The following is a 15,569-nucleotide window of genomic DNA, read 5'->3' on the forward strand; positions in this document are numbered from 1 at the left end:
GGTCATAAAGGCTTACATACTGTATATAGAGCTGACGACTGACAGGCCTTCATGCTCTGTTTCTTTTTAAAAGCAGAACAGCGGTGCTATACTGCATGTTTACATTTATGAATCTGACAAATACCAATGAATAACTATCAGTGCTTTCAAGGAATACATTTCATCAGCACATGCACCTTTCAGGAATCAATTAAGGTTTAAAATATGTTTAGTATAACCGGTAAAATTATAATTACATAAAATTATAATTGCAGATACAAATGTTCTAATCTTGACTTATTATCAAATATATTATGTGCTTAATGATTGTTTATTTTCATACTTTGTTAATTATTCTTTTTTCTTTACCAAATTAAAGGTGCTGTATGTAAGTTTTTGACTCTTCTAAGCATAAAAATACCATAAAACGTTTGCAGATATTTAAGAAACATGCTAAGTGAACATTATTGTTTATCTGAATAACAATGGTAAAGTCAGATATTCTGCTTTAAAAATGTGCTTTCCATGCCAGAACGCTGTCTTTGTTTTTGCCTTTTTACCCGCCAGTTAAGCCAATTATATTTCATCACTTGGTGTTGTCTTGTTGGAAAACCGCATATTTCATTCAATTATTCAAAAAGGCTCTGAAAGCATGCACTCGTGACAAAAATGTGACCTCCGGTGGACAGTAGCAGACTCCGAAATGAGACGCAGATTCAGAGTTCCACATGAGGTTATTAGTTAGCAAATAATATAAATATTACAAACGTAAACATTAGCTGAGCAGATTACATTGTAACCTCGTGTCCTAACACGCTACATGACGAGTTTTGTGTATTTTATTCTGAGGTGAACTATCTGTTGCTGCTTTCAGTAGTATGGCAATAAAAGTCATGTAAAATTACATTTAAACTCACATTGTTAGCGTTTAACACTGAATAAATCACATGAGGTTTATCTGAGGTGATCATTGTCAGTTTATCCTGTTGTTCAGCTGAAAGAAATAGAAACCATTTCTAATATATCAATTTCAGGTGTTAGGACAAAAACTCCTTTTAATATGGAAAATATACCCTCTGTCGCAGGCCTTTGCTTTTATATAGAACACGGTTTAAATCAGCCTTTAGGCTTGATCGTCAGACTCGCTCCTGTTGGTCAATCTGGCAACCTGCGCTTGCGTTTGTTTTGATCCAGGAATGTGATACCTAGTTCAACCACTGGGTGTCAAACTTACATGCTGCACCTTTATATATTATATCATTTACAAACAAGTTATTTGAGAGAAGTTGCTGGTTTTTAAAGATTAGTTCATTTGATACTGAGCCTTTAATTGTATCATTTATTAGGGATTTATAAAGCATATATAGTCCTTACTTCAGATTAGGTCACAAAATTGTTATTAAAACATTTATTAACAGAAACAATTAACTTTTAGTATATGCCTGAATAATAAGATATAAATGTTGATTTGAATAGTTTATTAATCATTTACTAACTCATTCTGAATGATCCTAAAAACTTCCAACTACTCTTAAATATGCACATATTTAAGACACATTTATACTATTAGTTTTCTGCCTAGATATTTTCCCATAATTATTTAATACAATTAAGCTGTAAAAACATTAAATATGAAAATTCAGACATATTTATACAGTACATTGAGCCATTTTTATGTCTTTATTTTTTTATATTTTTAGAATTCAATAAAGCGACGAAGCCGAAAAGAAAATGTTTTATTGAATATTTTTAGAATCCAAATCATGTTTATATCCAATGCAATGGGCTATATGCACACAGCCTTTTCAGCCAGCCAGCCCGACATCTTCCGGTAAACTGTCTTTCCGTGGCGAAAACGCCTCGTTTAAGATCTGTTTTCTTTAAAAAAAATAAGTGATCTTCATTGCCTAATAGATATTTTATATATTGTGGGTCTCAGATCGAACAAGAAACACTGCATTAAATTACCTTTTACCTGCCATCTCTTTAAATTTGTAAACATTTATTTTACCTCAGTATTTTGAAAGGAGTTTCTGTGCTAGCCTGCTGGTACTGACTTGTCTAGCAGTAACACAGTCGCGTTTTATGCTCAAACAACTAAATGAATGCTCAAGTTTATTTAACTGAATGTGTTTTAATTACATTATGATGTTGTTGCTGTAAAAAGAACTGTATAAAATTTAAAATAGTCATTTAAACATTTCACCGGAAGTTTACCGAGGGTTGAAAAACACTGTGCACGTAGCCCATTCAAGGATGTTCTTTTTACTATTATTATTTTTACAGGTTTTTAAATTGAATGCTATATTTATGTAAGTTAATTACTCATTATCAGTGAATCATGAGGTAACGGCTGAATCATTGAACAATACAAGTATTCTAAATGGAATTGAGGACATTCAGTCTTCCCAAGGGGAAAGGGTGTTGTTTATATTGAGATTGATTTTTTTTTTCTTCATTTTTCCATCGACCACACCCTGTTGATACACAAAATGCACATGATTCACAAAAGCTTTAATTCCACCTCATGTGCATCTCTCTCTCCCTGACCACTGAACTAGACCTCATTCAAATCACCGGGAAAAAATGTGAGAGAACATGATGAGTCCACAGCTATTAAACAATTATGGTATCACTGGCAAGCGAGTTATAACAGGATTTGCAGAAGAGGCAGAACAGTCGTGAGCTTGCATATAAACACGTGAATGTTCTGAACCACAGATGCAATGTGATTCAAATTGTTTTCCCTTTATGAATGTTACTTAACTGTTATTGTTTATCAATGTTTCTCCAAATGCAAATTCTTCTGTGTGGAGACAGTGCTTACTGGGCACGTCTGTTATATAAACGCTACATAACTGGGCTCATCATTGTAATGATTCAGAGTTTGATTCATTTCAGCATCATTCATTTTGACTTTGTGCATAGATTGAGTGAAATATGACTATAGTTTTACCTCTAATTCATCCCAGGAATCCTTTAAGTTGTTGTTTTGTAATAGTTAATGTAATAATCAATACCGCCTAACTGTTATCTGTTAAAATGTCAATTTTCTGAGTTTTTTTTTTTGTGTGTGAATTAAAGATAATAAAAACAAAACTCTGAGGCATTGAGTTTTTTTCAATAGGGAAGAGGAGAGTAGAGAAAAAGTAGAGAAAGTACCATTTTTCATAAAAACCTCATTCTAAAAGATAATGTTTTTAGAAGAAATATATTTTTGCTGTGGTTACAAACTCACAACAGTGCTCTATAAAAATCAGGTGTTATTTTGTATCAATGTAGGACAACTCCAATATGACTTCACTTTAAACAAAAGTTGCACATTGTTACTTTTGACCCCGTCAGCAGGGACGAAAGTAACACATTGGGTGGGTCAAAAGTAACACAACAATATTTACTAGCTTAATCTTGTTTATATTAAATATATCTGACCTTGTTCATGTTCTCTGCAAACATATTTTGTCCTTAATTTTAGCAAACAAAAAATTAAACCGCATTTTCATTTTAAATTTCAGTTCCATCAAATGTTTCAAAAGCAAACCAACAATGCAAAATGTTACAATTTTCTAACTTTTTTCAATATTATTATATTATTTTTTGCAATATGCATTAATCTTATAAAACATCTGAGTCAAAACACTGAAAACTAATGTGGAAGTGAAAATAAGGCATGGCTATTAGCAGTGGGACATAAATAACAGTGTTACTTTTGTCCCCACAGGAACTCTTGCCATTTAAACCTGATTTACTAAGTCATCATTGCAAACTTGGATGTGTTACTGCACTGAATAACCTGTTGATTGTTCATTACTGTGACACATGAAAAGAGAAACACAACTTGTAATGAGAAAAAAACAACCGCTACACTAATTAACTTTTTTTTGCACTTAAAAAAATGTTTAGACCTAACCGTGGGACACGGCACCGAAATCAGGTGAAATTTGGCAGCTCCATCAAGCGTTGCATGCTGAATGTGCTGTTAGCCTGGAAAGCAAATGTTGTCAGGGCTTTAAAAAAATCGATTTCGTCCCACATTACTTTCGACTCCACTCTCCCCAAAAGTTTCTTTCCACGGTTTTATAACTTCATTGTATAAAATATGTCTTAAATCAGCAAATTAAATTATACAAAGATAATATGGCTTTAATGTGCTAGTTTGTTCATATTGGAAAGTGCTAACTGTTATCTCATGAGTAGTTTATATTCGTTGAGTTTTTAAATTAATTTCACTAATATTATTGTGATATAATAATAATAATAATAATAATAATAATAATAAAATAATAAAATGTTCATATGATCTATTTACAAAACAGTTAGTAAAGCATTATTTTCTGTCTTTTATTAGATATATCATATATGAGAGACTTGATTTATTTACCAAATAAGTGGATCTAATTGGTTTTGCATTATAAACACACACTAAATAAATCTTAAAAAGGTATTATATATTTTTATTTCATATATTAAGTTTTTAGTTATGATACTCCCAAAATGTTGGCAGATTCTGTCTGGCCCTACTCATAAGACTTCACAAAATATACATAAAACGAAATCACTACAAATTAAAGAACAGCGATTTTCTTTCATTAATGCAGCTATTCGACCATTTCAATGTGGTCATGTCATTAGCCCATGAACATTTCCTGCTTGTTATAAAACTATTTCATAACTGTAACAAGAGACAATTCAATCATAACTTAATATTAAAACAGCTACCACAATAATATTTATCGATATGTGTCTCTTTTGGATTCTCGGAAGCTACAGAAATTAAAAATGTAAAACAGGAAATACGTTGGGCCCATTGTCTCTGTTTACGTCTCTCAAAATGATTTTAGCTAAATTTACGAAAAAAGTTCTCATAGACTACATTACCCATGATTCTTGTTAATAACGACGACGCAACAAAGTCGGGGAAGTGACGACAAAAGAAATGGCACCAGTTTCAAAACAGTAGTGTTCACTGACCATTTTAAAAATGGAAGATCAGATTTGCGCAGTTTTGTTTCGGACTGTGCTTTAACGAGAGTACTAAAATACAAATTATAAAGTTATGTAGTCGTTTTCTTCTTTTCGTATCTTGTAAAGCATGGAGACAACCCCGATAAAACCAACAGCAGCTAATGAAACTACGCCAAACGCAGAGCAGTCTTCAAACAGGTCCAGTGCTACAAAGGTACAGCCTAATGTTAATTAGACTTTATATATTATACTTGTTTTCACATAAAACTAACATTAGCGAAAAAGATACATCGTTTTTACTTTTATATATCTTTCAAAACCTAATTTTGCTGCATGTCTGAGCTTATTTTTAATCATTGTTGATATTTTTGTTATAGTTCATGAGTGCTTCGCTGAGGGAGAAGTTAAAAAGATCTCGACACTCGTTCAAGTCTCCCCTCAGTGTGGTAAAACGACTCAAAATAGAGGATGACACTGAGCTACAGCCTTCACAGCAGGGAGAAGAGAAACACGGTGTCAAAGACGACAGAGACTCTACAGATACTGATGTCAACAGGAATGACATGAAGCTGGAGAGAGACTCAAACCACACAGCTGAGCTCACACAAAAACACCCCAGTCAGCAATGCGAAGCGCTGAGAAAAGCGGTGAAGGAGAGAACAGAAACCTTGAGGAGATTAAAGATGGTCAAGATGTACAGGAAAAAGGTAAATATATATTTGTAAATTAGGGCTGGGAGACAACCAAAAAAAAATCGAATATCACGATATAAGTCTTCTCATATCACGATGACTGTATATATCACGATACATTGACTTTACTGTAAATTCAATAAAGAATCAATTAATCAGCAGTTTCTAAATGGACTCTTTTGACAAGCCTGTTATGACTCGTTTAACAGTCATCAGCATCTTAAATCCTTAAAAGTTTTTAATATTTAGATTTTTTTTAAAACGTATGAACATTTATGTGTATTTAGTTTATTTGTATGAGTGTAGTTTATCTTTTTTGCTTCAAATCACAAAAAACGAATTAATGCTTGTGCGAGGCGTTTCTAATGCAGCGTCTATAAGGGGCAGGACAGTACATTGGAGGTTATTCTCTCCTCTGGCTGCCGTTTTTAGTCTCTCACATTTTTTTTTCTTTTTCTGAAAGTCTTTATAACATCATCATGGAGGTTTTCTTTTATTATTTGAGCAAGCTAGATTGTAAAAACAAATATTTGTTGCACTCTCCCATTCATTGCGCTACAAGTTTTCCCAACTATGGTAATTTATTTATTAATTTTTTTTTACATTTTAAAGTATATACTCAAAAATCTATATGTGATGTTTTCCTCACTTTACTTAGAGCTTAAGGGGAAGTGGTCAAGAGTGTAGCAATACATAATGAAATATAAACTATTTTCAGAAACGAATGATTACAGACACAACGTAAAATTTTGCTTAAGATATATAAATATATAAAATGCACAATATATCGAAAAGTATCGTTATCGTGATAATAGTATATACAATACCCGTATCGCAGGGAAGTGCAGTAAATTAGTTTTATGTGCCAAGCAATTGTGTGCTGAAAATAAATGCTAATGCTGGAAGACAAGAGAGGACAATGAGAACAGCCAATAATAATTCCTGCTGTGGTTTTCAGTCATTTATAGTGTTTTAAAGTCTAAATGTTTTCACCTTGACATATATATCTTTACAATTAGCACAGAAAAATATCTATTGCGTGTTTATTTTAACATGATCCTAACATAAATAAATGAATTTAGTTTAAAATAATTATCATTAGAAATATTGTAATTGCAACACTCAACAAAAAGTATTTTTTCAGTGCAGCCATAATATAAAAATATATTCACGTTTCTGTCTGCATCCCTGTGGTGACGTGTAATATTGCAGTAATCCAAATAAAAAAAAATGATTACAGCAAACAACGTATTTTGCAATATCACAAAATATGACTTAAAGCCCATGCGATGGCATCATTGTGATGTTTTATGTAAACATAACCTTTTTAGTCTTGATAGTTTTATTAAATTGTTTTTTAAATGTTTAAATAATCATGTTCCATTGGTGTCCTTACAGTAATTTTATGTAAAGAATAATAATGTTGTGTATATGTATCTATTATATTTTAAATATGTCAAGCCTCCTGTGGACAGGTGTTAAGAATTAGCTAGTCTGCTAAAACACTTAAACAAATGCATTTGGTTGTCCAGTGTAATTGTGATGTCCATGTCAAATAAATAAATAAATAAATATATGATAGAGTATAATAGGAAGCCATTCTTGAAGCAATTTTTTCTCTCTCCACAGAATGACTTGAATGAGTTGCAGAGACTCACAGACAAATGGAGATCCTGTTCTCAGTCTGTGCTGTATGAACTACAGAAAGAACTGGCCACAGGTGGAAAACAAGCCAGTCTGTCGCAACTTATTGACAGCTTTGGGATTGATGACAAACTGCTGCACTTTGATAGGACAGAGGAAGACTTCACAGACACGTGAATTCATTTCAGTTATTTTTATTTACATTTCAATCAGGTTGCAGCAAGCTTTGTTCATTAAAATGTTTGAGTAGAGAGATTGCCAAGTGATTGAACTGTATCATAATTTAATGCACTTTTCGTTTATTGTTCAGTTAAAGTTGTTATGCTATGAATGTTGACTCAGTTGTAGTGCAGTTGAGAGAGAGATGGGAAGTTCTTCATGCGCAGTTTCTCCAGCTCCGCTCTCAGCAGGAGCAGCTCTTCAGACTGAGCTCTGGCGATGGCCAGCAGCTTCTTTCTCAGGATGATGTCCTGGTAGTTCTTGTCTGACTCTGTCTCCTGGTTATCTCCCATTGCTGGAAAAAACGTTATCAAATCTTGTGAGCTGTTCAGGCTCCGATGGATTTTTATCACCATTAATAAATATGGATGAAGAGCTATGGTGAGTCCTAATTCATTAGCCATAGGCAGAATGTACAAATCATTTTTTATTTAAAATATGTATTAATTACATGCGATATACTTCTGTTCGTACATATTTTTGAAGTGTTTTTATTTATTTTATGGACAGTAATCAGTAAATGATGGTTAATATATAGATACATGCTTTGTTTATATGAAGGCTAAGCTGAATTACTCCAGTAGTCAAATGATTAATCAAAAATGCACTTCTGATCAATTTAATGTATCTCTGCTGTTTAAGTGTCACTTATGATACTTTTATCTCAATTCTGCATCATTTTTTTCCAGATTAAGCTACTTTGTTCTGCTTAATTTGACCTTGAAAAAGTCAAAATAACAGTTGAAGTCAGAATTATTAGCCCCCCTTTGATTTAGATTTTTTTTTGTTTGTTTTTCTTTTTTAAATATTTCCCAAACGATGTTTAACAGAGCCATAACATTTTCACAGTATGTCTAATAATATTTTTTCTTCTGGAGAAAGTCTTGTTTTATTTCGGCTAGAATAAAAGCAGTTTAAAAAGTTTTTTAAACTCCATTTTAAGGTCAAAATTATTAGCCTCTTTAAGCTATACTTTTTTTTGATAGTCTACAAAACAAACAATCTTTATACAATAACTTGCCTAATTACTCTAACCTGCATAGTTAATCTAATTAACCTAGTTAAGTCTTTAAATGTCACTTTAAGCTGTATAGAAGTGTCTTGAAAAATATCTAGTCAAATAATATTGACTGTCATCATGGCAAAGATAAAATAAATCAGTTATTAGAGATGAGTTATTAAAACTATTATGTTTATAAATGTGTTGAAAAAATCTTCTCTCTATTAAACAGAAATTGGTGTAAAAAAGTAAACGGGGGCTAATAATTCTGACTTCATCTGTAAATGTACAAAAGTTATTTAACAAATTAATAAAACAGAATGTGCTTTGAGGGATAGTGTTAAAATATAAATATTTATAAACGCAGTCAATCGTTTTAGGGATCCAATGTAAATCTTTAAATATCAAATTTAAATATGCCTTTTTATATGTAAACTTGTTAAAATTCCAAGTTAATCGGTGGCTTCTGTAAATCGTGGTAAAAATATGTGTTAAAAAATGTAAACAACACATTTTAATGTACAAAAAAAAGCTGCTAACACTTTTGTTTTAAGGCTAGAAACATACTTTTTGTCATTTAAGCAATGAACTTCAACATTATTTAAGTGTTTAAATAAAAAAATAAATGATTACCCCGATCAAGGGTTTGGGGTCAGTGGATTTCTGTTAAATAAATACATTTTATTTAAATAAATTTATTTGAAAGAAATGCATTGACCCCAAATCTATAAATAGTAGTGTAATAAAAATACTCTCATGTTCCTGAACAGTGAAACCACACACTCTGTTTCTGCTAAAAGTATATTATTACTTGCAACAAATAAAGTCAGTTACCAGCAGCCTCGTAAATATTTCTCCTCTCTGCGACAGTTATCTCCATTTCTGCCACTCTCAAATCGAGGGCTGCGTTCTTCTCCTGCATCTGTGCAGCTTGTCTGTCCAGCTGCCTTTTCTGTTTCTTGCAAATCTCAACTTTCTTTTGATGAGCCTGTGGCAAGAGCGGAGCTAAATCAAACTTTTATGTTTGAAACACTCATTAAAGTCACTCTATCTTTAATAGGTGCTTGACAAATCATAATGAAGCTTACCGTTTTTTGTAAGTCTAAGGTCCTCTCCAGAGTTGTGAGTTGCTTTGACACCCTGTTGTCATTATTTGTTTCATTCAGGTACTGACATGAGAAAATACAGAGAAACTAATATTTATAATTGCAATACATAAATCAATTCATCTTCATTAGGTTACTTTGACAACTGTAGTCTGACCAAAGTAAACAAACTGAGATTATTTTAATCATTATCCAACCCCTGAAATAAATGAAGATGATTAAAATCTGTTTTCTAATTATATAAATGCTTAAATCCATACATAAATCCATATATAAAATCCATACATCTTGAATGTCCTGAGTGATGCGCAGCGTCTGTATGTTTCTGGCTTTGTTGCTGAGATCCTCCAGCTGCATCCTCATTCTCCTGTGTTCCCACTCCTGCTGGATGATTCCTTTGCGGAAATCTTTACACTCCACCATGGTGGTGATTTTCTGATCTCCTAAAGCCTAACAGGAAAAACCACGACAAACTCACATTAATAAATTAATTAAGAAATGTGCAAATAAGTGCAATAATTAAAATAGAATAATTCTATCATATATAATAATATCATATTTAGATGATAATATTGAATGTTTCTATAGTTTTTTTTTTTACATTAAAATCTAATTTTAATAGCTGAATTTACGCTCTTTATCTGTCAGTTTACACATTTCTTACATATGGCCATTATCATTAATTTGCTTAATGATTTGGATAATGCACACAAGTGAAACAATCAGCAGTGATAGTTTTAATTAGCACTATAACATTTTACAGTGTGAGCAAAACATAGTTAATTTTGTACCCTGATAGTGCAGTTCAGGTCCTCAACAACTTTACGTTGGATCAGCAGAGCATTGCTATAGTCAGCAATGAAGTCTCCAGCCTCCACCTCCACCTGACCCTGCTGAAGAACAATCTGCACCATACTGTCCAGTCGAAACCTCATCTTCTCATCACACAGCCTGGGAAGAGATGAAATCATCTAATCAGAGATCCTCAAGTATTATAATCGCCTCTGCACTGGGACATTCTTGATTTTTATAATGAACATACCCATTAAGCTCATCGATGAGATTTTTTATTACAAGTTGAGCTTCGTCATCCTCATCTATTCTCCTCTGAAGAAAGGCCTGCATTTCTGCCAGAGTCAGTGCCTTTAGTTTGACCTACAACAATCAGCCGTAAAGGGGTCCTTGATTATAATATCACATTTTGAAATGGAACTCTTGAGTAATGTGTAATCAGCGTGTATAATGTGTAGAACATTTGTAACATTTGTTACACAAATTTCAATGCAAAGGTAGATACTTTCTTTTGCAGAATTTGCCTACAACAAACAGCAACAAGCTTCTTCCTGGGTTTGTGACATCACAAACTCTGCCCAAGGTGTGACCATTCTGGATAATTTGCACTAGGGCTGCATTCCAGTCAGATTTTAAATGCCCTACGGTCTCTAACTTTCCTCCATCTTGTTCCCTCGGATGTACATCATTGATTACATTACACAAGTGTAAACTAATAGCAAAACACAATGTAGGGGAAGCCCAATCCAGCCTCTCTCCAATTGAAAACTGACCCAAAATAAGCAATTACGATTGGCTAAGATAGGCAATGAAAATTCAGAAATGTGCTTCAACCGACATACTAAGTGCTGTAAAAAAGAGCTTATAAAGCTTATAAATGAGTTTATAAAGAGCTTATAAATGAGTTTATATGGAATGACCTAAAACACTGAGCACTTGGAAACTATACTGTTGTAACGTCAATATCACATTGCATTCTGGGACATACAGGTGCTGTAGTGAGTATAGTAACCAGAATGACTCCCTCAGTCAAAACTGAGGGATCGAGGCTTTGTCCATGTAAGCTTCCCTCATTCACTTGAAGTGGAACACACTTTAAAATGGAGGCAGGGATTCCCTCAAGGGAACAAGGGTTAGGGTTGGGAAGTTTGCGAGTGTATTTCTAAAAGTTAAATGGAATGCAGATTTGGTGATCAGTGAATTAGAACAGTGTTTCTCAACCACGTTCATGGAGGACCACCAGCTCTGCATATTCTCCATGTCTTAACCAAACACACCTGATTCAGATCATCAGATCATTAGCAGAAACTGAAACCCTGTAATGGGTGTGACTCACAAAGGAGACCTCCAAAACATGCAGTGTAGGTGGTCCTCCAGTAGTGTGGTTGAGAAACACTGAATCACAACACACTGGGCTAGCTGACCAATCAGAGCCCTTTGCGTATTACTGAGGGAGGGGCTTCATAGAGCCAGAAAATATATTAGGTGAACAAAAGGACTATTTTTTGGAGAACAGATATAGCTGCGTAGTATAACGGCAAAATATGTGATTTAAAAAACAACAACTACATAACACAAACACTTTACACCAGTTACTCAACCACGTTCCTGGAGGATCACCAGCTCTGCACATTTTCCATGTCTCTTTAACCAAACACACCTGATTTAGATCATCAGCTCATTAGCAGAGACTGAAAGACCTGAAATGGGTGTGACAAAGAGACATCCAAAACATCCAGTGCTGGTGGTCCTCAAGGAGCGTGGTTGAGAAAACTGCTTTACACTTTATGCGCATCATAAACAAAATCGTAAATAAAAAATTTGTAAATAGCTGACTGACTAAAAAAACAAACAAAACAAAAAAAAATGCTTTATGAATTATGATGTACGTGTCTTATAAGTGATAGTTCACCCAAAATGAAGTTTCTCACCATGTGGTTCTATACTTTTATGAGTTTCTTTCTTCTGTCAATTACAGAAGAAGATATTTTGAAAAATGTTGTAAAGCAGCATCCATTGACATCCATTGCAGGATCAAAGTACTATGGAAGTTGCTTTCTAACACTCTTAGAAACTCAAGAGGAACTCAAGAGGGTGAGTACATGATGTGTGAATTTCCATTTTTGGGTGAACTTTCTCTTTAAGATTTGATCAGGGTGACATTTAGCTTATCTAGCTATTCTTACCTTTTGTTCGCTTTCCACTTTGGCCCGTCTTGCCAGGCAAAACCTCTCCCACACAGCTGGATCTAAGCCTTCCAGCATGTGCTCTGGAGCGTCCAACTCCTCCATGGTTTTCATCATCACAGAGAGTCCATCAGATGGTGCTGCCCCTTCTTTAAATGGGTTATTTTCAGTCTGTGTTTTCATCCTCTGAACCCTGTCAAACAACACCTTTACTCAAGACTGGACAAACGCATGTCTTATGAACATACAAGCTGCAAATCTTCAGAAACAATACCTTGGTCTACGTTTGTAAAGTTTATAGAGCTGGTCAATTGAGTGTCCAGGGACATCATAAAACTCTTTGCGGAATCCTTTATCAAGTATCTTTAAAATAGGAAGATGGTGGGATGAGACTTTCTTGGTGAGAACATTATGGATATGCATATGCAAGATATGTTTGTAATCTTACTTTGTCCTCAGCGACCGCGTTCTCATACGCCTCTCTAAACTCATCAACAGTCTCCTTGTGCTTTTTCAATTCCTCCCCAATTTGATTCTGTCAGTAAAGAGAGGTGACTCATACACTCCAACGTGTGCAAAACAGTCGCTCTCAAAGAAACGGATTAGTGTGCTGCGCAAGTTTGTTCTTGCATGACATTTTTGTCATCATCGGGAACATTATAATTGAAAGTTATAGCTGCCAATTTCTGATGTTGTAGAGTTACTGTAAACATGCAATGTCACTGCTGAATAAGAGATAAGAGACAATTTTTTATACAAGCGAAGATCACCTTTACAATTCGTGCCTTTTCTAGTTTAAAGCTCAGCTGTTTCTCTCTGGTGAGGATCTCATCTTCTGTTTGAATGGAGTGAACCAGATTCGCAATCTTGAGCTCCTCCTGAAAGATAAATAGTCAATCGATAAGTAATAGATGAGCAGTTAAAGGGTAAATTCATCCACAAAAAATGTATTTAGTCAGATGATGTTTATTCATCCTGTTGTTTTTATCAGACCTGCTATTATTCATCTACTGTGTAGACTTTCCCAAGTGATGTCTAACCGAGCAAGGACATTTTCACGGTATTTCTAATTTTATTTTTCTTCTGAAGGAATTCATGTTTCTTTAGTTTGGCTGGAATAAAAAATAGGATCAATATTATTAGCCCCCTTAAGACTGTTTTTTCAATTGGCTACTTAACAAACCACTGTTTTGCATTAACTTGCCCAAATAACCTAAGTTAACCAAATAACCTAATAACCCTAGTTAAGCTTTTAATCGCACTTTAATTGAAGTACTACTATCTTGCAAAATAACTAGAAAAATATTATGTACTGTCATGATGGAGAAGACAAAAGAAATTCATTATTAGAAATTAGCTATTGAAACTATTGTTTAAAGTTTTAGTTAAAAAAAAAAAAATTCTCAGTTAAACATCAGCTGGGAAATATTTAGTAAAAAAAAAAACAAAAAAAAAAAACAAGAAAAAAGAAAATTAACAATGCTAACAATAGTGCCAGCATGAAGCTTAAAAAAGTGAAAGTCTTACAGAATGAAACATTCTAAAAGTTCTAGGTTTTCATGATGGCGTTTGGAAAAAATGCATCATTTAACAAAAATCATGACCTTTGCTCATTTTAATTAGCCCAGATAAAAATAGCATACATTTTGTTAAAACATGACACAAAATACAATCCATGCACTTTGTTTTACTGTGTTTATCACAATAGCATTAATGGAGCGTGTCGTTTGCTCAGTTAGACATTAAGCTTGCATCAGCTGACAGTCAGCTGGTCATCTGTCACAGTGGTCTATTTAAATCATACATCCCATCTCTCCTCAGCTTTTGGCTGCTCACAAATACTACACTCCCTTTACCATCATCCCCAACTCCTCCTAGCTCATTTCTGATATCTGTTCATAGTATTAGTATGTGGTAATCAGCCTCTTGTCTAAATTGTTTATGAACACTTTTGAATTCTGTTCTGTTACCTCCACGTTGACTCGCTGCTGCGCTCCCCACTCCTGTCCATGCCTGCCTGCATGGACACGTGCATGGAGTTTTGCCCAGAACAGAACCATCCCGCCAACTCTAACTGCATGCTAAATATATCCATATATATTTAATGAAAGTGATCCTGACTGAATTGTGTTCATCTGTTAACTGTCATTCTGACAGTCATCTGACAACTGAACTGCTGGTCTGGCATAAATCTACTCAGAAACAGCTTTTGCAAATAATTTTCTGTTTTATTAACCTTGATTTATAAAAATAGTGGATTTTATCTAGTCAGATTGACATGTGGCACTAAAAGGCAATCCTGAAATAAGGTAAATAACCATTAGTCATGACTTTAATTACATTAAATGTAATTTTTTTGTCCATAACATATAACCATAAACACTTGAAAAATAGTGTACTTGTCAAATGTCAGTAAAAAATAGGGATGTTCCGATCGATCGGTCTGAGATCAGTATTGGCTGATAATCACATGATGACTTGATCGGTACTCGCTGATCTGGCCGATCTCATGAACCGATCGCAAGTGTTTGTGTTAGTTGGAGAAGAGTAAAAAAATCACTTGCATGTATTTAGGCCTTTTTAGAACTGAAAGTTCTGTGTTTTTGACAATATTGCAATTTCACTAAAACCTGGCTGGAAACATAACAAACATTTAAAAATTAAAAAATGATATTTTTAAAGATGAATATTTAATAATATAACTTCTTGTAATATACTTATTGCAATAAACAGTAGTTTTTAGACCTATTTCCATTTAGTAAAAAAGTAATGGATTTATAGGTTTGCATTTTAACTTCTTAGGCATCAAATATGCGCTCCAAACATTTTCTTCACTGAGACATGTTGTTTTCAAATTGCATTGTTAGTCATTTTTCTTACTAATTGTTTTTTCACATGTTTCACACCTAAATGGTTATAAGAGATGTGTTTGAGGGAGTATATGCAGCATCCTTCATTTATTCTCTTCGAGATCTTTAATTAAGTG

The 15,569-nt window shown here is 33.7% G+C and overlaps 2 protein-coding genes across 2 annotated transcripts in view; one reads left to right on the forward strand and one right to left on the reverse strand.

Annotated features, from left to right (window-relative positions):
- The first annotated feature begins 4,927 nt into the window (after positions 1-4,927).
- Positions 4,928-7,500, forward strand: sfr1 (SWI5-dependent homologous recombination repair protein 1). The gene is made up of 3 exons (XM_056471316.1): positions 4,928-5,158; positions 5,322-5,651; positions 7,266-7,500. Exons 1-3 carry the CDS (start codon positions 5,072-5,074, stop codon positions 7,455-7,457), a joined length of 609 nt encoding a protein of 202 aa, XP_056327291.1. The 5' UTR covers positions 4,928-5,071; the 3' UTR covers positions 7,458-7,500.
- A 118-nt stretch (positions 7,501-7,618) lies between these two features.
- Positions 7,619-15,569, reverse strand: part of cfap43 (cilia and flagella associated protein 43) — an 18,202-nt gene continuing 10,251 nt past the window's right edge. Inside the window, exons 17-27 of the mRNA XM_056471462.1 lie at positions 14,554-14,653; positions 13,354-13,461; positions 13,032-13,118; positions 12,858-12,946; positions 12,584-12,776; positions 10,648-10,760; positions 10,397-10,556; positions 9,891-10,055; positions 9,588-9,668; positions 9,334-9,487; positions 7,619-7,794 (exon numbers count right to left, since the gene is read on the reverse strand). Coding sequence (XP_056327437.1) covers positions 7,619-7,794; positions 9,334-9,487; positions 9,588-9,668; positions 9,891-10,055; positions 10,397-10,556; positions 10,648-10,760; positions 12,584-12,776; positions 12,858-12,946; positions 13,032-13,118; positions 13,354-13,461; positions 14,554-14,653 — 1,426 coding nt within the window. The remainder of the gene's footprint in view (positions 7,795-9,333; positions 9,488-9,587; positions 9,669-9,890; positions 10,056-10,396; positions 10,557-10,647; positions 10,761-12,583; positions 12,777-12,857; positions 12,947-13,031; positions 13,119-13,353; positions 13,462-14,553; positions 14,654-15,569) is intronic.

The sequence above is a fragment of the Danio aesculapii genome, chromosome 13 (genome assembly GCF_903798145.1).
Source record: "Danio aesculapii chromosome 13, fDanAes4.1, whole genome shotgun sequence".
Lineage (NCBI taxonomy): Eukaryota > Metazoa > Chordata > Actinopteri > Cypriniformes > Danionidae > Danio > Danio aesculapii.